Source organism: Nycticebus coucang, unplaced genomic scaffold (genome assembly GCF_027406575.1).
Source record: "Nycticebus coucang isolate mNycCou1 unplaced genomic scaffold, mNycCou1.pri scaffold_57, whole genome shotgun sequence".
Lineage (NCBI taxonomy): Eukaryota > Metazoa > Chordata > Mammalia > Primates > Lorisidae > Nycticebus > Nycticebus coucang.
Genome location: NW_026515585.1, coordinates 971,253 through 996,626, shown reverse-complemented (window position 1 = coordinate 996,626; position 25,374 = coordinate 971,253). Strand labels below are relative to the sequence as shown.

General features: G+C 38.0%; 1 protein-coding gene across 1 annotated transcript in view; it reads left to right on the top strand.

Moving 5' to 3' along the window:
- The window catches only part of LOC128579475 (putative ankyrin repeat domain-containing protein 20A4), a 73,393-nt gene that overhangs the window by 15,050 nt on the left and 32,969 nt on the right, over positions 1-25,374 (top strand). Inside the window, exons 6-7 of the mRNA XM_053581550.1 lie at positions 2,430-2,488; positions 19,891-20,030. Coding sequence (XP_053437525.1) covers positions 2,430-2,488; positions 19,891-20,030 — 199 coding nt within the window. The remainder of the gene's footprint in view (positions 1-2,429; positions 2,489-19,890; positions 20,031-25,374) is intronic.

The following is a 25,374-nucleotide window of genomic DNA, read 5'->3' as shown; positions in this document are numbered from 1 at the left end:
TAGTGAGTGGTGAAAAGTGCAGATCCAGTTTCAAGTGTTTTATGTATGGTTATCCAGTTCTCCCAGCACCATTAACTGAATAGGGATTCTTTCCTCCAGTGTAGGTTCTTGTTTGGTTTATCAAAGATTAGGTGGCTGTAAGATGTTAGTTTCATTTCCTGGTTTTCTATTTGGTTCCAAAATGTCCATATGTCTATTTTTGTGCCAGTACCATGCTGTTTTGATCAATATGGCCTTGTAGTACAGCCTAATATATGGTAGACTGATTCACTCAGGTTTGTTTTTATTACTAAGGATGGCCTTAGCTAGACAGGATTTTTCCTGGTTCCATAGAAAACAAAGAATTATTTTTTCCAAGTCTTGAAAGTATGATGTTGGTATTTTAATGGGGATTGCTTGAATCTGTAGAATGCTTTTGGAAGTACAGACATTTTAACAATGTTGATTTTCCCAAGCAATGAGCATGGTATGTTCTATCATTTGTTAATATCCTCTGCTATTCCTTCTCTTAGGGTTTTATAATTTTCTTTATAGAGATTCTTCACCTCTTTTGTGAGGTATATTCCTAGGTATTTCATTTTCTTTGAAACTACTGTGAGGGGAAGTGTGTCCTTGATTGTCTCCTTGCCTTGGCTGCTGTTATTGGTGTATACAAAGGCTACTGATCTGTGGACATTAATTTTATATCCTGGGACCTTACTGTATTTTTTGATCACTTCCAGGAGTCTTGTGATTGAGTCTTTGGGGTTCTCTAAGTATAATATCATATCATCAGCAAAGAGGGAGAGTTTGACCTGCTCTGCCCCCATTTGGATGTCCTTTATTTCCTTCTCTTGCCTGATTGTATCGGCTAGAACTTCCAGCACTATGTTGAATTAGTAGTGACGATAGAGGACAACCTTGTCTGGTTTCATTTCTAAGTGGAAAAGATTTCAGTTTTGCTCCATTGAGTATAATACTAGCTGTGAGTTTGTGGTAGATAGCTTTGATCAGTTTAAGAAATGTGCCAACTATACCTGTATTCTTCAGTGTTCTAATCAGAAAAGGATGCTGGGCTTTATCAAATGCTTTTTCTGCATGTATTGAGAGGATCAGGTCTTTGTTTTTGCTTCTTTTGATATGGTATATTCCAAAATCAGTTTTATATGTAAATGTTAAAAGAAAGAATCATACTAACCCTTATATTAAACAGCAGTAATAATACTTATTTTAAATAACAATAATCACCATAACCAATGATCTGTAACAAACAATAATTGACATAACCCATGATCCATATAACAACATTCCAATCCAGAAGTTAATCTCTTTAATACATTGCCTTAAGCTATTCAAGATATACAATGTTAGGTTAAACCCATATTTACAAGACAACAAGGATGGGAGACATGAGGCAAAGGTCACATAGGACATACTCAGAGGTCACATAGGACCTAACCATCCAGACCGTCTGTGTCATCTCAGCCCTAGCCTGACTAACTCCATCTTATTCTCGCTTTGTGTGCTATCAACCTGATTTATAAGCCACACAGTAGAAAACAACCAATATCCAAAAAAGTAGGACTTAATGAACATGTACTGGAAAATGCAACATTAGAATATTACAACCTGTGGGGCAGCACCCATAGCTCAGTGGGTAGGATGCCAGCCACATACACCAAGGCTGGCCGGTTGGATCCCACCCAGGCTAGCCAAAACGACAGTGACAACTGCAACAACAACAACAATAATAGTCGGACATTGTGGTGGGAACCTGTAGTCCCAACTACTTGGGAGGCTGAGGCAAGAGAATCACTTAAGCCCAAGAGTCTGAGGTTGCTGTGAGCTGTGACACCATGGCACTCTACCCAGGGTGACTTAGTGAGACTCTGTCTCAAAAAAAATAAATAAATAATAAAACAATTACAACCTGTGAAAAATGCAGATGGTATTTTATGTGGGATTCTATGACAGTTTCAATAATAAATTTTAGGAGCAATGTATTCCATTGTATTCCTGTTTCTCTGAGCATTTAAAAATTTTGTCTCAGTAAAGCATCATAATAACCTAGTTAAAGATGGTCATAAAATCCTTATTTTTAGAAAAAAAAATTGATCCTTAAAGAAGCAGTTTTGGCACGAACAATTAGCTATTTGTTGTAGAGGTAGAACTTATTCTGAGTTCAGGAAGTTTTCCATTTTTTCAAGCTAATTCTAATTAATGTAATGAGCTGTACTTCCCTCAATTCATGAGTACTTCACCTTGCTTTTTTACTTTATTCTTTAGAAGCTGTATAATAAATTCATAGAGCTTACAAATTTGATCTGTATGGGATAACATTCTGATGTCAGCTCTTATGTTTTCTGAAATAGTCTAATAATTTAATATATGTGGTAAATATATTTCACATCAGTATTAAAACTATAATTCTATTTATTCTTTATACATAGCATTCAACAGAAAATTTTGGAATACAAGGCAAAAATTAAACCTATAACTCCTGCACAAGGTAAGACTTCTGATAGTGAATTACTCTGGGTTGACCTATTATAGTAAGAGTAGTAAGTTCTGAACACAAAGGAGCAGTTACCAAAAAAATTGTAAATTTTATGTATTTTTTCTTCATTTGTTCCTTCCAGGCCTACAGTTCAGAATTGTTTATTAAGTCAGTTGCAGATAACTTAGAATCCAATATAATGTTGTCTGAAAACAATTCATTTAATTAGTTATGGCCTCTAAAATCGTATATGAGATTTTTGTATAAATGAGAAAATAGATGTGCAAGTTGGAATGTTCAAAATGTCCTCTATCATCACACTGTAATGAGTTGAACTTGTTTATAAAATAAATCCTCCATTTACTTTTTGTAATAAGGGATTTACATTCATTTAAAGAATATTAATTACTGTTTACCCTCAAAAAATGTGTGGTTTGTAGTCAAACATTTACATACCACATTTTTGGGGGGAGACAGGATCTTCCTCTGTTGGCCAGGGATGCATCAACAATAGCTCAATGCAATTTCAGACTCCTGGGCTCCAGTAGTCCTCATGCCTCAGCCTCCTGAGTAGCTGGGAATACAGACATATACTACCATGCCCAGCTAATTTTTAAAATTTTTATAGCGTTGGAGTCTTGTTTTCTTGTTCAGGTTGGTCTCAAACTCCTGGTTTCAAGCAATCCCCCCATCCTTTCAAAGTGCTAGGATTATCCACCTATGTATAATGTTTGGCTCCCTACAAACTATTAATAGCCTATTGTTGACTGAAAACCTTAGTGAATGAAACAATCAATTACCACATATTTTTGTGTGTGTTATCTACCTGATTCTCACAATAAAGAAAGAATCTTGTATTCTTACAATAAAGATAGAGGAAGGAATTCATTAAGAAGAAAGAAAGAATTGAAAAGTATATTTACTGTTCATTAAGTGGCAGTGGATCATTGTAGAGGACTTCCACCTCCTGGTCTTCACATGGGCTGAGGAGGAGGGAGGGGAGAGATTGGTTTTGCTGTCTGCAGGTGGCAGAGGTGAAAGAAAATCTGCACGTAAGTGGATGCTGCAGGCAACACCCCTGTTGTTGAAAGGCTAACTGTATTACATAGTGCTATCTGTCTCTAAAGACATACTGTCTTTAAACCTGGGAACTCAACAATAAACAATACCTCTGTGGTACCATAAATAGGCATAAAACTACGAAACATATCCAGTGTGGGCTAACACCAATAAGTGAATATTTCTTCTACTATTTTTTTTTTTTTTTTTAATTTGGCCGGGGATGGGTTTGAACCCGCCACCTCCGGCATATGGGACCGGCGCCCTACCTGCTGAGCCACAGGCGCCGCCCAAGTGAATATTTCTTAATGGTATCTTCTGAGTAGGCGAGTCAGAAGGGCAATCCCTGTTGAGAAGCACAAGTTATATATTCTTATACCAACAAGACCTTATTATTATTGACTTCATTAACCAAAAATTGTAATTGAATAAGATATATTTACTTGGTTAGAATAAGGTGTGTTATTCTGTGTGCTAGGTAACTATCATGGTAACCATAATTGTGGTAGAAGAAGATACTGTTACCATTTGCTAGAGGTTTTGCCTCATAAATATTCCAAATGCCCAACTCTGAGTAAACAAAGTATAATAAAAGTACAAAAATGTTTCATAGTAACAAAAGTGCTATTAGGCTACCTCAATGTGACATAAATGCATTATACAATCTGAAATATAATGTTGTGTATCTTTCTAAAAGAACTTCTGTATCAGGTTTCTCAAGTTGTGGAAAAAAAAGATGGAGTACACTGGGCTCAGTAGCTCATGCCTGTAATCCTAGCACTCTGGGAGCCTGAGGCAGGCAGAATGAGTGAGTTCAGAAGTTCAAGACCAGCCTGAGCAAAAGCAAGACCCCATATCTACTAAAAATAGGAAAACTAGCTGGGTGTTGTGGTGGGTGCTTATAGTCCCAGCTATTCAGGAGGCTGAGGTAATAGGGGGAATGGAGAAAGGGAAGGGGGGAGGTGGGGAGAAGGAGGAGGCTTGGTGGGATTACACCTGCGGTCCATCTTACAAGGGTATATGTGAAACTTAGTAAATGTAGAATGTAAATGTCTTAATACAATAACTAAGAAAATGCCAGGAAGGCTATGTTAACCAGTGTGATGAAAATGTGTGAAATGGTCTATAAAACCAGTATATGGTGCCCCATGATTGCATTAATGTACACAGCTATAATTTAATAACAAAAAAAAAATTAAAAAAAAGGATGAATTGAACCCAAGCATTTGAGGTTGCTGTGAGCTACAACACCATGGCACTCTACCCATGGTAACAGAGTGAGACACTGTCTCAAAGAAAACAAATGGAATACACAGTTTTGGCCTGTAAGGTGCTCCAAATAGATCATTTCCTATTTAATTCCTGAGGTTGATGAACAGAATTGTTAAGGAAATAATCTTTATTCCTTTGCCCATTTAACAAATAACTATTAAGTGTTTTTTATGTACTAAGCATTTTGCTAGTGTTATAGAAGACAAATATTTTAAAAAATACTATCAGAAGCTAGTTGAAGTTTTTTTTGTTGTTGTTGTTTGTTTGTTTCGAGACAGAGTCTCCCTAAGTCACCTTGGGTAGAGTTCTGTAGCATCACAGCTCACAGCAACCTCCAATTCTTGTGCTTAAGCGATTCTCTTGCCTCAGCCTCCCAAGTAGCTGGGACTACAGGCACCCACGACAATGCCCGGCTATTTCTTTGTTGCAGGTGTCATTGTGTAGCTGAGTTTGAACCCACCAGCGTCTGTGCATATGGCTGGCACCATAACCACTATGCTGTAGTGCCAAGTCAAGAACTAGTTATTATCATTGTCATTTTAATTATTTGCTACTATCTTCAGTGTTTACTGTGTGTGAGCACATGCTTATATCATTCCTTATGTATTTATTATGTTATGTTTATGCCAGCCACCTTAAGTCCATGCAAAGAAATTAAAGCTTTAAGGGAATGAATAGGATATAAGGTAAGCAGGTAGAGTGAACAGCAGTCTTCCAGTGAAAGAGGCAAAATAATGATGCTTGTAGAAGGAATATCTAACCAGATTACATATTTGTCAGAAGGAAGAGGAAGTGTAAAATCTGATGTTCATAAATGGCCTTGCAGGATTTCTCAGAGGTTCAGTTATGCTGGGAATGAGGTGAATACCTGGCTCACACATGCTCATGAAAACCTTTTTAGTAGTATAGAAATGAGTAGGTCTTATTCTGTAGGTCATGGGCATTTTTTTAAAAATCATTGCTGTGTACATTAATGCCATTATGGGGTACAATGTGCTGATTTTATATACCATTTGAAATATTTTCTTTTTTTGTTTTATTGTTGGGGATTCATTGAGGGTACAATAAGCCAGGTTACACTGATTGCAATTGTTAGGTAAAGTCCCTCTTGCAATCATGTCTTGTCCCCATAAAGTGTGACACACACCAAGGCCCCACCCCCTCCCTCCTTCCCTCTTTCTGTTTCCCCCCATAACCATAATTGTCATTAATTGTCCTCATATGAAAATTGAGTACATAGGATTCATGCTTCTCCATTCTTGTGATACTTTACTAAGAATGATGTTTTCCACGTCCATCCAGGTTAATACAAAAAATGTAAAGTCTCCATTTTTTTTAATGGCTGAATAGTATTCCATGGTATACATATACCACAGCTTATTAATCCATTCCTGGGTTGGTGGGCATTTAGGCTGTTTCCACATTTTGGCGATTGTAAATTGAGCTGCAATAAACAGTCTAGTACAAGTGTCCTTATGATAAAAGGACTTTTTTCCTTCTGGGTAGATGCCCAGTAATGGGATTGCAGGATCAAATGGGAGGTCTAGCTTGAGTGCTTTGAGGTTTCTCCATACTTCCTTCCAGAAAGGTTGTACTAGTTTGCAGTCCCACCAGCAGTGTAAAAGTGTTCCCTTCTCTCCACATCCACACCAGCATCTGCAGTTTTGAGATTTTGTGATGTGGGCCATTCTCACTGGGGTTAGATGATATCTCAGGGTTGTTTTGATTTGCATTTCTCTAATATATAGAGATGATGAACATTTTTTCATGTGTTTGTTAGCCATTCGTCTGTTGTCTTTAGAGAAACTTCTATTCATGTCTCTTGCCCATTGATATCTGGGATTTTTGGCTTTTTTCATGTGGATTAATTTGAGTTCTCTATAGATCCTAGTTATCAAGCTTTTGTCTGATTGAAAATATGCAAATATCCTTCCCATTGTGTAGGTTGTCTCTTTGCTTTGGTTATTGTCCATTTGAAATATTTTCATCAAACTAGTTAACATAGCCTTCAGCTCATTTTCTTAATTGTGTTAATACATTTATACTCTACACTTAGTAAATTTAACACGTACCCTTGTAAAATGCACCGTAGTTGTGCTCCCACCAATTACCCTCCCTCCATCCATGTTGAAGATGACCTAACCAATGGTGGCTACAACCACAGAAAACAGAGTTGTTTTTTTTTGGGGGGGGGTCAGTGCACATCCTCAGCATCCCCCTTGTTGTCCCTCTTTCTGCTGTGCTGTTGCTTGTGTTTTGTTCATGTCTTCTTTCGTGGTTGCCTAATTAGCAGTAACTCCAAACATTGTGTTCCCGTAAGGTGACGTCTCATGGTTGGAAGGCCTGCTTTTCTTCATGTTTCAGTTAAATGGAGAGAAAACTCACATGCTTCCAGGGGACATCCTGTTAGATTTTGTTGGCTGGGGTACATCATATGCTCATCCCTAAACCAGTCACTGGGAAAGCAGATTAGCTTAGAATAATTATTTCTGGTTTTGGAGCCTGGGAAGGGTTTTGGGTTGATAAATATCCAAATAGGATTGTGTTCCTCTAGCAAGTGGGAACATGGAATGGCTATTAGGTATGGAGCCAGTAAAGTTTGCTGTAGGGATTCATTGGTGAATTTTGAGCAAGGAAGTCACAGGTCAGATTTGAGTATTAGAGAGCTCTGTTTATGGGTAAAGCAGGGACTGGAAAGTTTTTATTCAAAGGGCCACACAGTAAATATTTTAGCTCAGCTGGTTATCTCTGTCACATCTACTCAACCCTGTCATGGTTCTGTGAAAGCAGTCATCAATAATATGTAAGCAAATAGATATGAATTTATTCCAATAAATGTTACTTATAAAGGCATACCAGGATGAATTTTTATATGTTGTCTGTAGTTTTCTGAGGCCTCTTGTAGGGGATAGGAGGAAGGTAACCACGTGAAGTGATTAGGAGACAAAGGAAGCTTTTTTGGTAGTCAAAACCACAGTTACCTTGGCACCAATTCTTGCTATCAATCTATTATGAGGTTTTACCCATCTATGGTAAAATATAGAAAAATAGGGAGCTTAGTTGTTTTTTTTTTTATTTTAAGTGTTGGTCTTTTTCTTGGCATTATGACTTTTTTATTTGGTTGTCTTAAAGTATTTTTTTATTTATGAAATAACAATGATAGTTGGTAGTTTGTTTTCCCTATGAGAATGATGCATTGAGACCACACGCTAAACTAGGAATTATCAATGTATTTTAATGTATTAATATTTAACCCTGCAGCATTAATAGAAATATGCAGAAGAAGAAAAGACATATAGTCAACATGATTTAGTGATTATAGAATGTGAAACTCTTAGGGGGCAGAGAGATATCTCAGATAATCCATAGATTTCCATGCTGTACCCAAATCTATTCAAGAGAATTTTTGAGTAAAACATCCATGGTATCACCAGAGATCCAGACATCTAGATACAAGATGGTCATCAAACTCTGGAAAGTCTCATAGCATATGCTACATCTCTGAGACACATGATAATCAACTTGGCCAAAGTCAAAATGAAGGAGAAAATTCTACAGGCATCTAGGTGTAATCTATAACTGACCTGCAAAGGAAAAGCCATCAGACTAACAACTTACTTATCAGCAGAAATCTTATGAACCAGAGGGATGGAGTCTTCTCTTTAATCTTTTTAAACAGAACAACTACCAGCCTAGAATCTGGTATCTTGAAAAACTAGGTTTCATATTTGATGTAGAAATTAAGCTTTTCCAGACAAGCATGGGGGGAATTTGTTACGACCAGACCTGCCTTGCAGAAAGTAGTCAAAACTACATTATACCTGAATCAGCACAATTGATAGCCACCAATGTAAAATCACCCAAAAAAGTAAAGCTCAGAACTCTTATAGAACAATAGCACAAAAGGGCAAAAAAGGTACAAGGTATTACCCAACACTATGAACAGAAAAGCATCCTACATATCAATTGTATCTCTTAATGGTTTAAATGCACCACTCACAAGGAGTAGTCTGACTGAATGGATAAGGAAACACAATCCAAGTATCTATTTTCTCCAGGAAACATATTGGAGCCACTGAGGATGCATACAGATACAATGTGAAAGTGTGGTAAAAAGTATTCCACACAAATTGAAACCAAAATAGAGCAGGCATAGCCATTCTCAAATCAGATAAAACGGATTTTAAATTAGCAAAGGTAAAGAAAGACAAAGAGGGTTATTTTAAAATGGTAAAGGGAGAACTTCAACAAGAAATTACAACAATCCTGAATACAGTAGAACCTCAGTCCTCCTATGTACTCAATTTTGATATGAGGACAATTAATGACAAGGTTATGGGATGGGGGAGGAAAAGCAGAAAGAGGGAAGGAGGAAGGGGGTGGGGCCTTGGTGTGTGCCACACTTTCTGGGGGAAGACACGATGTCAAAAGGGACTTTACCTAACAAATGCAATCAGTGTAACCTGGCTTATTGTACCTTCAATGCATCCCCAACAATAAAAAAAAAAAAGAAAGAAAATGTTTTGACTTCAATTTAGCTAAAATTGTACACTGCATTTAGAAAGCTGTTTTATAACACAGTAAAACTGTGTTATAGTAAGTGAAGTCTGTCTTTGTCTTAATTAGCTTTTAACTAGTGTATTTCAATATTAATATGAAGTCAATACAGATTTAGTGGTATGGTATGGTATGTTATGAACAAAAGAGATAGGGCTATTTTTAAAAGGAATTCTCAAGTAACCAGAAACTACATTTATCTGGAATATACCATCCCCATGGGTTCCAGAGAGCAGGAAGATTACTGTGGCAGGATAGTGTTTACTGGGGACTTTAACACCTAACTGTCAGAGATAGACAGATCATAAAAGCAGAGTATAAATAAATGCAGACTGTAAATCAAATGGGCCTAACGACATTTTCAGAACATTCTACCTCAAAACTATTGAATAAGAGATTCTTCTCTGCAGCGCATGAGATATTCTCTGATATTGATCATGCCTTAGGCTACAAAAAGGCCTCAAGAAGTTAAAAAAAAATGAAATCATACTATGCATCTTCTCAGACCACAGTGGAATGCAACTAGAAGTGAATCACTAGAGAAATACTCAAACATTTGCAAAGTCACAGAAATTAAACAACCTGCTGCTGAATGATTATTGAGTCAAAAATAAAATTAGGATGGAAATCAAGAAATCATTTGAAAAACAGGGAAACATAGGTCATTCCCTGTAGCCACTGCCATCTGCCCCTGTACCTGCTGCTTGGACACCGTCTTGGGTGGCATCTCTGATGGGTGGGAGTGAGGCACTGATGACTACGTGGAACAGCAGCACCCTGGCTTGACCATGGGGCTGTCCCGTGGCACCTGGATGCTGTGAGAACATTTCCATTTTGATCTGAGGATGCACAGTGGGATTCTAAAAACACAAGGTTTTACTCCCAGGGACATTTGGGACCAAAAAATGTATGAGATTTCTTCTTCTGAAGGGAATAATGCCTTCTATGTTGGGATTTTGGGGAAACCCCAAAAGTAGCGAAAAGCTTCTTCTTCTGTCACTCCGTTTTATGCAGTCAAATGTCATGACTGCAGAGTCATTGTGAAGATCCTCACTTCCTTGGGGACCGGATCTGACTGTGCTAGCATGACTGAAATACAATTGGTGCAGAGTGTCATGTACCTCTAGAGAGGATTATCTATGCAAATCCCTGTAAACAAGTGTCTACAATTAAGTGTGCTGCCAATAATGGAGTCCAGATGATGATTTTGGACAGCACAGTCAAGCTGATGAAAGTTGCCAAAACACAACCAAAGCCAAAGTTGGCTTTGCTGGTTGCCACTGATGGTTCCAAGGCAGCCTGTTGACTCTGCTAAATTTGGTGCCATGCTCAAAACCAGAAGATTTCTTGTGGAATAAGAAAAAGCACTAAATATTAATGTTATCAGCATTATCTTCCATGTAGGAAATTGCTGTAATGATCCTGAGCCCTTCATGCAGGTGGTCTCTGGTGTCTGCTGTGTCTTTAACATAGGAGCCAAGGTTGGTTTCAGCACATACTGCTTCATATTGATGGTGGTTTGCCTGAATGTGAGGATGTGAAGCTGAAATTGGAAGAGATCATCAGTGTAATCAGCCCAGTGTTGGACAAGTGTTTTGCATCAGACCCTGGAGTGAAAATCGTAGCTGAGCCAGGCAGATAGTATTTTGCATCACATTGCATGCTTGCAGTTAATATTGTTGCCAAAAAAGTCATGTTGAAGGAACAGATAGGCTCTGATGACGATGATGATGAGTGCAGCGAATAAGTCTGTCTGTGTTATGTGAAGACGGGGTGTAGGGGTCATTTGGTAACATCCTAATGATTATGTGCATGGAAAGCCTCTTCTGCACAAGAGTCCTAAATCAGATGAGAAGTAGTATTCATCCATCTACTTCTGGGGATGAGTATGTGATGGCCTTGATAAGATTGTTGAGTGCTGTGACCTGCCTGAAATGCATGTGTGTTTCTGGATGCTCCTTGAAATCCTGGCTACTTACACTGTAGCTGCTGCTTCTACTCGACTGTCTACTATATGATGTCAGGACTGATATGGCAACTGAACAAATCCAGAACCCTGACATCCTACCTGAAGTAGAAGAGAGGGATGTCAGCATTCTGTCTGTGTCTTGTACTTGGGAAAGTGAAATGAAAGGTCACCCAGCAGTGTGTCCTTCAGCCATTAATAATGTGTAGACATCATTCTGTAGCTGTTAACTGTGAGTTTAGCTGGCATTAGGGATTTTGGGGTACACTTAACTGAATCACTACTAGTTTTGAAATGTTTTTGTAAAAGTAGGGTTGGCACAGATGAAGCAATTCAGAGGATTAGGATATGGGGTTACCTTTATCTGTGTTCCTATAGAAAAAGTTTAAATATTTGTTTTATATGGACTTTTGTTCACATTTCAGACATGCTATGAAAGAGTGCCCTTCAGCTGCTGAGCCAGCATTTAGAGCTTGTACAATAGCAGAATGCACCAAAAGCTTGGTGTTGTGATCTACTTTAAAAATAAATTGTGAAATAAGGAAAAAACAAGGGGACACAAGCTTTTATAATCTATGGGACTCAGCCATAGCATTCTTTGGTGGGAAATCAATAACCTTAAAAGCCTAAATCAAGAAGACAGAATGATCACAATTTAATAGCCTGACCTTAAAACTGGGCATAAGGACGGAATAAGAAGTTTTTAGGTCAATAAAGAGGAGGTTACCAGGTATTGCCTTTACTGTTCAACATAGTGCTGTTTCTAGCCAATCAGGCAAGAGAAGGAAATAAAGAACATCCCAATGGGAGCAAAGGAGGTCCAAGTCTCTCTCTTTGCTGACGATATGATCTTTTACTTAGAGCACCTCAAAGGTCAACCACAAGACTCCTGAAAGTGATCCAAAAATACAGTAATGTCTCAGGATATAAAACCAATGTCCACAAGTCAGTAGCCTTTATGTATGCCAGTAACAGCCAAGGTGCCAGGCCAATTAAGGACAGAACCCCCTTCACCATAGCTGCAAAGAAAATGAAATACCTAGGAATATACCTAACAAAAGAGGTGAAGGACCTCTATAAAGGAAATTTCGAAACCCTAAGGAAGGAAATAGCAGAGGATATTAACAAATGAAAGAACATACCATGCTCATGGCTGGGAAAAATCAACATTGTTGAAATGTCTATACTTCCCAAAGGAATCTACAGATTCAATGCCATCCCTATTAAAATACCAACATCATACTTTCAAGACTTAGAAAAATAATTCTTTGTTTTGTATGGAACTAGAAAAATCCCCATATATCTAAGGCACCTCTTAGTAGTAAAAGCAAAGCTTGGGGCATCAGCATACCAGACTTTAGGCTGTACTACAAGGCCATAGTGTTCAAAACAGCATGGTACTGGCACAAAAATAGAGACACAGACATTTGGAACCGAGTTGAAAACCAGGAAATGAAACTAACATCTTAAAGCCACCTAGTCTTTGATAAACCAAACAAGAACATACACTGAGGGAAAGAATCCCTATTCAATAAATGGTGTTGGGAGAACTGGATAAGGACATGTAAAAGACCGAAACTGGAACCACACCCTTCTCGACTCACAAAAATTGATTTAAGATGGATAATAGACCTAGTCTTAAGGCAAAAAAAACGATAAAAATCCACAAAGAAATTATAGGAAAAACACTTGAAGTTACTGGCCTGGGGAAAGACTGTATGAAGAAGACTTCTGTAGCGATTGCAACAACAAAGATAAACAAATGGGAGTTAATTCATCTGAAAAGCTAAGGAGACGACAACCAAAGCAAATAGACAACCTACACAATGGGAAAGGATATTTGCATTTTTTGAATCAGACCAAAGCTTTATAACTAGAATCTATAGAGGACAAAGGGAAGCCACAAGTCAGTCTGCTCCCTCCCCTGCTCAGTGTAGACCTGGTGTAGACCAGTGTGGGTGCACCTCAGAGTTAAGGGTGCTTCCCCACAGTGCCTGTTGTCTGTTGCATGGGTTCTGCACAGACTCCAGGCGGTACCCCATCTGTGCAGATAAGAGGTCTGTGAGGGTGTTGGGTGCCATCGTGCAGTTCAGGCCATGCTGTGCTGACATGATTCTTTCATAATCTAATCTACTCTTCCCCTCACATTCTCTAATCTTCTTAATGTGTCACCTATCACCTTTTCCCCCCACACTGAGTGTACCCTGTTCCTTCTCTGTGATTTCACAATGTGGCTTCAGAGACAAGTGATCCGTATGAAGGCAGCAACCTGCAACTCCACTTTCCCCGTGAGTGGCACATTTGTAGTCTGTCTCTAGTCTGCCCTGCAAATGTTTTCTCCTATAAACACATATCTATGATAGTTTATAAATTAGGCACAGTAATAGATCAACTAAAATAACTAATAAAAAATGAATAATTTTAACAACGTGCTATACCGTAAGTGACGTGAATGTCATCTCTCAAAACAGTTTATCGTACTCTCCTCACCCTACTTCTCCTTGCGATGACAGGGGCAGATACAGTGAACACGACTGGATGAGGGAGGTGGGTGAGGCAGGCACTGTGATGCAGTTTGGGCTGCTGTTTATGTTCCAACTGCATATTAGAAGGAGGAGATCATCTCCTTCCAGTGATCCTGGATCACCCAGCTGAGGGCTGAATGTGAGGACAGAGCATATCAATGGCTAAGGGAGAATTTGGGGTACAGCACAGACAATGTGGTTATACCAGAAGAAGGATGATTGACATCCTGGGCAAAATGGAGCAGAATGGTTTGAGATTTTTTATCACACTACTCAGAAGAGTACATAATTTAAAACTTATAAATTGTTTATTTCTGGAGTTTTCAATTTAAGACTTAGACACCATTTTGACTATATGTATTGAAACCACAGGACACAAAGCCAAAAATGTGATACTTGATCTTGCACCCCATTTCCTGGCATACAACTTCTAAAATCTTTAGGATCTCCAAAAGAGATATCTTTGGCCTGATGTCCAGCAGTTCCTAGGCAGCTTCAGAGTAAGGCCTGGTCACCTGAAAGACTATGGTAGGATTAGAAGGTTGGGACTTCTAGACCCAATTCCCAACCTCCAGGGAGGAGAGAGAGACTGGAAGTTTGTTTGACACCAATGGCCAGTCCTTTAGTCAGGCATGCCAAGTAATGAATCTTTCATAAAACCCCAAAGGACAGGGTTCAGAGAGTTTCTAGATAGCTGAATATATGGAAGTTCCTAGGGGGTGGTGCCCTTTGGAGGGCCTGGAAGCTCTGCATCTCTTCCCCATACCTTGCCCTATGTCCCTCCCCATCTGTATCCTTCATAATCTCCTCCATAATTAACCAGCTGGCAGAAGTGTCTCCTTGAGTTCTGTGAAACATTCTACTGAATTTATCGAACCCTAGGATGGGGTTGTGGGAACCCCAGCTTGAAGGCTGTTGGTCAGAAGTTCTGGTGTGGGGAGGGGCAGACGAGCCCTGTGGGGTCTGATACTGTCACCAAGGAGATGGTGCTGGGATCAAAAGGGAGGACACCCAGCTGGTGTCTACTGAAGAATCGATTGTGGGATTTTTGGAGTGAAAAAATATTCCCACACATAGGTCACATAAATCCTCTGTGTTGATTAGTGTCGTGGTGGTGTGAGGACAAAGAAAAAACAGGTTGAGTGTGTTTTTTCTCACACAAGTAATAGATAAGGGGGAATGCTTTATACTGTATTCTAAGTGCTCCTCATCCATTTCAGAAATCAATCTTTTTAAGTTTGAGACTATACTCATGTGATACTGATTCTGCAAATGATAACATTTTCTGTCAGTATGGTAGGGTTTTTTAGGATTATGATTATTGCAAATAGTAGCTCCATACAGGTATCAAATAATTTTGATAGATCTTGTTCTTGTTTACATTTTATAAACAAAGGAAGGGAAGTAAGAGTTTCTTTCTGCAGTAATAGCCCACCAATAGTATGACTATTAATTCTACTCTGGTATTCAAGTATGATCCCAAAGGAATACTTTGTAACAATGTATCAGTCTTCGTTTTTAGCAAATTGTAAATCATACACAAAATGTGCATTTTTTTCATGATCTATCAGCTAGACAGCTATGATTTAATATTAATAAAAAAAGAAACTAGAATAAGAGCTAATGAAACTTAAAGTGACCAAAAGAAAGGAAATAAAAATTAGAGCCAAAATCAATCAGAATAAAAAGTAAAAAAATCAAAATCAATGAAATCAAAATGTGCACTTTTTATTGTTTGGAATTCATTAAGGGTAAACAAAGAATTAGGTTACACTGATTGCATTTATTAGATAAAATCCCTCTTATACTTGTGTTCTGCCCCCAAGAGGTGTGCCACACACTGTGTCCCCCACTCCCCTTCTACCTCTGCCTCTCCCCGCTACCTCGTTCTGCTACCATACCCCTTGAATTAGATCATGTATTGCCTTCATATTAGAATATAAATATACACATTGGATTTTTGCTTCCCTGTTCTTGAGATAATTTACTAAGAACAATGTTTTCCATCTTCATGTGGGTTAATATGAAAGATACAAAGTCTCCATCTTTTTTAGTGGCTGAATAGTATTCCATGGTATATATGTACCACAGTTTGTTGATCCATTCCTGGGTTGGTGGCCATTTAGGTTGTTTCCACATTTTGTGATTTTAAATTGAGCTGCGATAAACTGTCTAGCGCAAATGTCCTTATGATAAAAGGATTTCTTTTTCTTCTGGGTAGATGCTCAGTAATGGGATTGCACGATTAAATGGCAGATTTAATTTGACTTCTTTGAGGATTATCCATACTTCCTTTCAAAAGATTGTATTAATTAGCATCCCCAGCAGCAGCGTAAAAGTGTTCCCTTCTCTCCACATCCACACTGGCATCTGCCACATTGAGACTTTGTGATGTGGGCCATTTTGGGGCTAGGTGATATCTTATGGTGGGTTTGATTTGCATTTCTCTGATGATCAGGGATGATGAGTATTATTTCATGTTTGTTAGCTATTCATCTGTCTTTAGAAAGGTTCTATTCATGTCTCTTGCCCTGTGATATATAGGATTCTTGGATCTTTTCTAGTTGATTAATTTGAGTTGTCTATACATCCTAGTAATCATGGTTTTGTCCAATTCATAATATGCAAATGTATTTTCCCATTCTGAAGGCTGTCTGTTTGCTTTGGTTATTGTTCCCTTAGCTGTATAGCAGCTTTTCAGTTGAGTTAAGTCCCATTTGTTTATTATTGGTGTTGTGGTGATTGCCACAGAAGTCTTTTTCATAAAATCTTTCCCCAGGTTGATATCTTCAAGTGTTTTCCCCACACTTTGTTTGAGGATTTTTATTGTTTCGTGCCTTAGATTTAGATCTTTTATCTATCCTGAATCAATTTCTGTAAGTGATGAGAGATGGGGGCCCAGTTTCAGTCTTTTACATATCGTTATCCAGTTCTCCCAGCACCATTTATTGAATAGGGATTCTTTTCCCTAGTGTATGTTCTTGTTTGTTTTATCAAAGATCAGGTAGCTGTAAGATATTAGTTTCCTTTCATGGTTTTCTATTCAGTTCTAAATGTCAGTGACTATTTTTGTGCCAATACCGTGCTGTTTTGATCTTTACAGCTGAAAGTCTGGTAGGGATATGCCCTGGCTTTGTTTTTATTACTAAGAATTGCTTTGGCTATAACATTTTTTTTTTTTTGTTCCATACAAAATGCAGAATTATTTTTTTTTCCTACATTTTGAAAGTATGATGATGGTATTTTAATGGGGATTGCATAAAATCTGTAGAATGCTTTGGGAGTATAGAAATTTTAATAATGTTGTTTCTCTCCAGCCAAGAGCATGTTATATCCTTCCATTTGTTAATATCCTCTGCTATTTCTTTTCTTAGGATTTTGTAAGTTTCTTTATAGAGGTCCTTCACCTCTTTTATTAGGTATATTCCTAGGTATTTCATTTTTTTCTGAGGCTACTGTGAAGACATTTGTGTCCTTGATTAGCTTCTCATCTTGGCTGTTATTGGCATATACAAAGGCTACTGACTTGTGGAGATTAACTTTATATCCTGAGACCTTAGTGTATTTTTTGATCACTTCCAGGATTCTTGTGGTTGAGTTGTTGGTGTTCTCTAAGTATAAGATCATCATTGGCATAGAGGGAGAGTTTGACCTCTTCTGCTCCCATTAAGATGCCCTTTATAGCCTTCTATTGCCTGATTGAATTGGTTAGAACTTCCAGCACTGTGTTGTATAGTGGTGGTGGTAGAGGACAATCTTGTGTTTGTTCCAGTTCTAAGTGGAAAAGTTTTCAGTTTTACTCAATTTAGTATAATACTAGCAGTGGGTTTGTCATAGATGGCCTCAATAAGTTTAAGAAATATGCCACCTCTGCCTATATTTTTAAGTGCTCTTATTAGAAAAAAAGATGTTGAATTTTATTGAATGCTTTTTCTGCCTCTATTCAGAGGATCCTATGGTCATTGTTTCTGCTTCTGTTGATATGGTGAAGTACATTTTTTCTTTACTGGGCTTGCATCTCTGGGATGAATCCTGCGTGATTGTGATTTTATGTTTTAATGTGTAGCTGTAATTTATTGGGTAGGATTTTATTGAGAATTTTTGCATCTATATTCATTAGTGAAATTGGTCTGAAATTCTCAATTTAGTTGGATGTTTTACTGGTTTTGGCATCAGGGTAACGTTTGCTTTGTAGAACGTGTTGGGGAAGATTCCTTCCTTTTTCCTCTCTCTTTTTTTTTTTTTTTTTTTGGAATAATTTCTGCAATATGAGTATAAGCTTTTCCTTGAAGGTTTGATAGAATTCTGGTGTGAAGTCATCTGGACCATGGCATTTTTTGTTGGGAAATTTTTTATTTTTTCTTCAATCTCAGTGGTTGAGATTGGTCTTTTCAGAAGATCTATTTGTTCTTGTTTAAGTCTAGGGAGAGGACATTATTCTTGTTATTGATCCATTTTCTCCACATTATACAATTTCTAGGCATAGAGTTTCTTGTAGTACTCAGAGATAATCTCTTGTGTCTCTGTGGCATCTGTTGTTATTTCCTGTTTATTGTTTCTGATTGATGTGATTAGAGATTTTGCTTTCTGTTTCTAGTTAATCTGGCCACAGGTTATCTATTTTATTTATTTTTTCAAAAAATTAAATCATTTGGGGGGGCACCTGTGGCTCAAAGGAGTAGGGTGTCAGCCCAATATGCCAGAGGTGGAGGGTTTAAACCCAGCCTTGGACAAAAACTGCAATAAATAAATAAATAAATAAAATAAAAAAATATTTTTTGTTTCATTAATTTTTTGAATGATTCTCTTGTTTTTAATTTCATTAATCTCTGATTTAATTCTGGTTAATTCTTTCCTTCTGCTGGTTTGGGGATTAGATTGTTGTATTTTCCAATTCCAAAAGATGGTTCTTGAGTTTGTCAATGCACTCCCTTTCTGTTTTTCAAATGTGGGTATCTAATGTAATACATTTCCCTCATAGGAGGGCTTTCACTGTATCCCACAGGTTTTTAGAACTTATTCCTTCATTGATGTTATGTTTGAGGAATTTAATGATTTCCTCTTTTATCTTTTCTTGAACATAACTCTCATTTAGCTAAAAGTTACTTAATTTCCATGTCTTTGTGTAGAGATGTGCATTTTAGTTGGAGTTGAGTTCCACCTTTATTGCCTTGTGGTCTGAGAAGGTATAAGGTATACTTTCTATTGTTTTAATTTTGCTGAGGTTTGATTTGTATTCTAGGATGTGGTCAATTTTGGAGTATGTATGATGGGCTGAGAAAAATGTATATTCTTTTGCTTTGGGATGTTGTGTTCTGTATATGTATATTAATCCCTTTTGTTCCAGGGTCATATTTAAGTCCCTTGTATCTTGGTTAGTTTCCATTTATAGGACCTGTCCAGTTCTGTCAGAGGGATGTTAATGTCCCCAGCTATTATGGTGTCTTTGGGATGTCATATTGCTCAGACCCTTCATGGTCTGTTTCATAAATATGGGCATATTAAAGTTGGGTGCATAAATATTTAAAATTGATATGTTTTCATGTTGTATTGTACCTTTGACCAGTATAAAGTGTCCATCTTTGTCTTTCTTTTTTTATTTTTATTTTATTTATTTATTTATTTTTATTGTTGGGGATTCATTGAAGGTACAAATAACCAAGTTACACTAATTGCATTTGTCAGGCAAAGTCCCTCTTATAAATGTGTTTTTTCTCCAAGAGGTGTGCCAAACACCATGACCCATCACCCCCTCCCTCCTTTCCTCTCTTCCATCTTTGTCTTTCTTAATTTTAGTTGCTTTAAAACTGCTTGTATCTGAAATTAAGATTGCAACCTCTCCTTTGTTCTGGTTTCCTTTTTCTTCCTTTTCCGTTTCCTTTTGGGTTTCCAACCAAGATTTTAAAAGTCTGTAGACTGCTTCTCAGACATGCAAGGAAAATTATAAGCTTTTTGAAGACTGTCTCTTCTTCTGTTATTTATTGATTATGAACTACCAATATTTTTATGTATTCTTTACCTTGTTTTTACTGTAGCAAGAGCAACTTTGGTTAAGGAAAGGCGTTCTGTTTGTCAAAAGGAAGAAATGGCTGAAAACCATTTTTCCACCTTCACTTTAGTCCAGCCATTCATACCAGGTCCTCGAACGGCCTTTGTCAACCATTGTGATACAGAGGTAAGTTGTCTTCATAAAACCTTTTTTAAAGGATATTTATTTATTATTAAATCATACCTGTGTACATTAATGCATTTATGGGATACAATGTGATTTTTTTCACATACCATCCCACTGATTCTCATAATAATAAGAAAGATCTAACAAAAAATGTCCTCATAATCATAAGAGAAATCATATAGTGTCAAGCCAGAGATGTGCTTAGCATTGAGCATTAGGAAAACTAGTGGAGCAAAGCTTAAGCTTATCATTATGGAAGGAAAGTACTATAAAGCAACCAAAAAACCCCAGCTCAACAAACATGGAGAGGAAGAGAGTGATGAAGGGAAAGAATTGATTGAGGAAGGGCAAGATAAATATAAACATTGAGTAAGACAGTCCAAATGAGGGAGATTATTATGAAAACACAACAGATAGCTAGGTGTTGTGGTGGGTGCCTATAATCCCAGGTACTCAGGAGGTTGAGGCAAGCGTATCGCTTAAGCCTGGGAGTTGGAGGTTTCTGTGACCTGTGATGCCATGGCACTCTACCATGGGTGAAAAAGTGAAGCTCTATCTCTAAAAAAGAAAAGTAATAAATAAATAAATAAACACACGACGGAAATAGTGGAGTTAAATGGCGGCATGATCTCTGTAAAAGATATAATAGAAATTATTTTAAACATAACTTAGAAAAAGAAAGCCAGGTAATGAAAACGTGTTCAGATTTATCTGAATGACTTATAACTGATGTTAATAAGGAACATAAAGAAAACTTAATGATGGCTATAGTAACATTAATCTTGTATACATTTACAAATAACTAGAAGATATTTCATAAGTTCCTAGCATGAAGGAAAGATAAATATCTAAGGTTATGGTTCCTCAGCTACAGGCTGGGAGGCTGTGATTGGGAACCCTGGGTTAGGGTCCCTTGTGGATGATGGCCATGGCTGGACAAGCATTAAGGACGGCAGTGATGAGAGTGGCACAGGCAGGAAGAGTACTAGAAGGAAAGTGGACACAGATGCAGAGGGTGTTTGGAACCCAGATACTGAGCAGAGCTTGGCCATCTACCTGTTCTATGGTTGTCAGAAAATCATCTTGTCCTTTGAAGGCAAGATGTACGGTTAGAATGAAATGATTACCTGCTACATCAAGCTAAGATTGGAGAAGGTCTGAACTTGCAACCAGGTCTCTAATCTCATCCAGGTTTCAACTTGAAAGTAATCAAGAGAAATCTAGTCCAAGCTAAAGGACCAGGTTTCCAAGAACAAGGCTTTCCGAACCATGGCTACCACGTCATTGGCCCAGCTCACCAAACTGGGTCCTGGTGGTCCTCAAGCCTCTGAGCTTTTCCAGTTTTGGCCTGGGGCCCTAGAGCCCTGTGCAAGTTTCAGATGTGAAGCCATTCTTCTTGTCATTGACTCCCCCATCTATTGACCAGGGTAAGGGTTCACTTAACCCCTCTCACCCCTGTCTGTACTAGCTCCATTATCCCCAGCCTGGCAGGCTTGGGCCCTGGGCTCTTCCTGGTTGCAGCTAGTAGAGTTCTCTGCCTGTGTGGAACTGCCAAATGCAACTGGCTCATACCAGAGGCACCTGTTTGTACACATCAGCCAGCACTGCCCCAGCCCTGGAGTACCCCCACTCAAGAGTGTGGATGTCCAGCAGATCAATTACAAATTCTCTGAGAAAAGGGTGGTGTCCAGGAACTGATGATCAATGCCTCCTCCCCCTGTCTTTTTCCTGTTTAAGTTTTTGGCAGAACTGAACTGGGGCCCAAGTGGTGAGAAGACCAGGGCTAGCAATGGTGGAAGCAGCAACAGTGGTGCCTTATACAGAGTGAGCAGCCAGTATGAGAGCCTGGAGCACATGACCCTCATGTGCTCCTCCAAGGCCTGCTCCTTTGGCAAGTAGGTGGTGGAGAAGGTGGAGACAGAGCGGGCCCAGCTGGAGGACGGAGATTTGTGTACTGCCTGTTTTGCTCACCCCTCTAGGAGTACCTGGTGTATTTCCTGCACAAGTTGTAGTAGCTGGCTGAATGATACATGATGAACAGCATCCTTGAAAACTCCACCATCCTCCCGGTGGTGACAAACAGAGACACCCAGGAATTGCCGGGTGTCTTATTGGAATTACTGCCCTGCCTATGTCTTTGAGGTCTCCACCAATGAACACAGGGCCCAGCGCCAATTTAATTCATGGTCTGGGACTGAGGGGGGACCCCCAAACTGGCTGACCCCTGGAATATACTCCTGGCAGGAAGGACCCTTGAGGTCTTCTCATGCTTTGTATTTAAGGAGAGGGCTGTGATTTAAAGGGGATGACTTCAGAGGCCTAAGCAATAGGGGACACCAAAACTTGGTTGGTGAGCTAAATAGGTGGGTTCCAAGAAAATAATAGACTCTGAGAGTGGAACAGGGGGGTGTCTGAAAGGACAGATCACTCAAGAGCATCAGGGATTGAGGACAGGAGTGAGACTACCTCCAGGAATACTTCTCAGCCAATGACAGGGCCCCCTTGCCCCTCTCTTCTGGATGTTTGGGAGAGCCTTCATTACACATTGGGTTGTCTTCCAGCTACCAGCCCCCCAAATTTCTGCCCCCAAAATATCACCCTTTTTACTACAGAGATTAACCCTATTTGTGTAGGAGCAGAGCCAGGTGGGCCCTGGAAATATTTTTAATATAATGATCTATTTATAAGGGTTATGGCTTTATCTCAGCTGCATGAGAAATGGGGGAAGGCTTTGTAACTCATCCTCCTCCTTCTCAGTGAGCAGCGGGTTCTACTGTTGTGTTTCCTCACTTGCCAACACCAAAGTCTGTTGGTTTGTGTTATGACAGAGGATAAAGCTATTTCCCCCCCAAAAAAATGTATATATAAAAATGTATATGTTTACATATTTAAGATGATGAATATCCTTATACCCTCAGTTGATGATATGAATGTGTGAAATTATCATGTGTACTCCCCAAATAGGGACCCCTATTATGTATCAATTACAAATATTAGAAAATGGCTGGACACCCGTACCTCAGTGTTTAGGGCACATGCCACATACATCCGATCTGGTAGTTTCAAACCTGGCTTGGGCCTGCTCAACAATGACAACTGCAACAATAAAATAGCCAGGAATTATGGCAGGACCCTGTAGTCCCAGCTACTTATGAGGCTGAGGCAAGAGAATCGCTGATGCCCAAGAGTTGGAGGTTGCTTGGAGCTGTGACGCCATGGCACCCTACCTAGGGGGACATAGTGAGACTCTGTCTTAAAAATAATAATAATAAAGGAGTTTTATTTTATTTTTTAGAAAAAAACATGTTTATTCTGTGTGGTTATCTTTTCTTTTTTCGGGTATTCCATTTATGAACAACCCCCCAAAGTTATCTTTTCCTTTGATTGCTTATGACAGCCTCAACATCAATCTTCTTTTTAAGGTCTATTCTCTATTTTTTGGTAGTATTTCTAATATTTCTTTTCAATTTAATGAAATGTCATCTCATATTTAATCTAGTCAAACCTATGCTCACAGATTATACAAAGTGAAACCTCTTTTAGGCTCTATTAGAATTATTAAATGAATTATTAGTATTTGGCTCTTCTGGCTTTTGTTGAAGTTTTCTAACAGTGTTTAGTATATTCTCAACTTAACTAATTTATCTTACTATTTGATGTAATTTCTTGGTAGCTGAACTTTTTGAAAATAAGGCAAAATAAACATTTATAGTTTTGTTAACTAAAATTAAAATTTATGTATCCATTAAATGTGAAAAGATATTTTAAATTCAAACCTCTTAAACAAATTAGTCAGTTGTGTGTTTTGGTGTTTTTCTCATTCATCTTGTGCTCATGAAATCTCTGTAATGGACACAGATGTTCACACATCCAGTAAATGTAGTCAGATTTGATTAAAGAATCATCAAATAAACTACACAAAGTTATAGAAGCATACGGCAGTAAAGACTGCCAAATAGTATACAAAATTATCTCTGGAAGGTCATTTCTTAATTTGACAAATATGTCCAGAATGCGAACATTTTATTATTCTCAAGAAGCATTATTAACTTTAGTATTCATGCTTGTCAAACCTTGTACACAATGTCTTTTATCAGTAAAACACAAGAGTCCTGTGGGCCTGATGTTTTAGTCCATTTCTTCCTGCTGGGCAATCATGGATATACTGGGAGATTTCTAAATCTTCAACATGTATAATCATAGGGTTTTTTAAATTCTAGATCCTTTCTTCAGTTTTTGTTGTTGTTGTTGTTGTTGTTGAGGTTTCCTTGAGGGTACACAAATCCAGCGTACATTGATTGCTTTGTTAGATAAGAACCCTTGTCCCCCTATTCTTAGGTTGTAACTGGGTTATAGCTTTCATGTGAAAGCCCTAAATTAGTTTCATAGTAGGGCTGAGTACATTGGGTACTTTTTTTTCGATTCTTGAGATACTTACGGGGAAGGGGGAAAGGGAGGGGAGGGGGATAAAGCAAGGGGGATAGGTGAGATTACACCTGTGGTGTATCTTACAAGGGTATATGTGAAACTTAGTAAATGTAGAATGTAAATGTCTTAGCACAATAACTAAAAAAATGCCAGGAAGGCTGTGTCAACCAGTATGATAAAAATGTGTCAAACGGTTTATGAAGCTAGTGTATGATGCCCCATGATCATATCAATGTACACAGCTATAATTTAATAATAATGAAAAAGAACCCTTGTCCCACCCATAAAAGACATACCACACCCCTTTTCTTTAACTTTTAATGACTATTCTATCAGGTATCAATAGACAGAGTTATTAGTACGTTGTTGACAGAAGAATAAGAAAACCATGTGAAATTTAAACTAGGGTTTTACATTTCTTTCTTACATCATAGTAGTACTTAAAATGCCCTCATAATTCTCTAATCATAACAGCATTTTTTTCTACAAGTTAAAATTTGTAGGGATAATTATTGAAAGAGTTTTCTTGTAGCATCTTGAATTGTTTTTTTTTTTGAGATAAACATTTTCTTCAATTTTAAAAATGGACACAATAACAAGAAATAAATATTTGCATATATTAATGAAAGTGTATTTTTCTTCAAAAATGTTAAAATATAAAATTTGAATCCTATGGTTTTATTTTCTCCTCTTGTTCTCATTTTCCAAATGTCAGAGTTCTGTTGGATTTGCATTACATAGGTGTGCCAGTTTAGAATATCTTACACATACTTATGTTCTTAACACCATATTCCTTTCATGAGTAAGTAATCTCTTCCTAAAGTATGTATCCAGATTTATCTCCTATGTCCTTGCATGCTTCATAGTTGACATATTGGACTTTAAGGACTGAAGACACTGTCCTTAACCCTTCCCT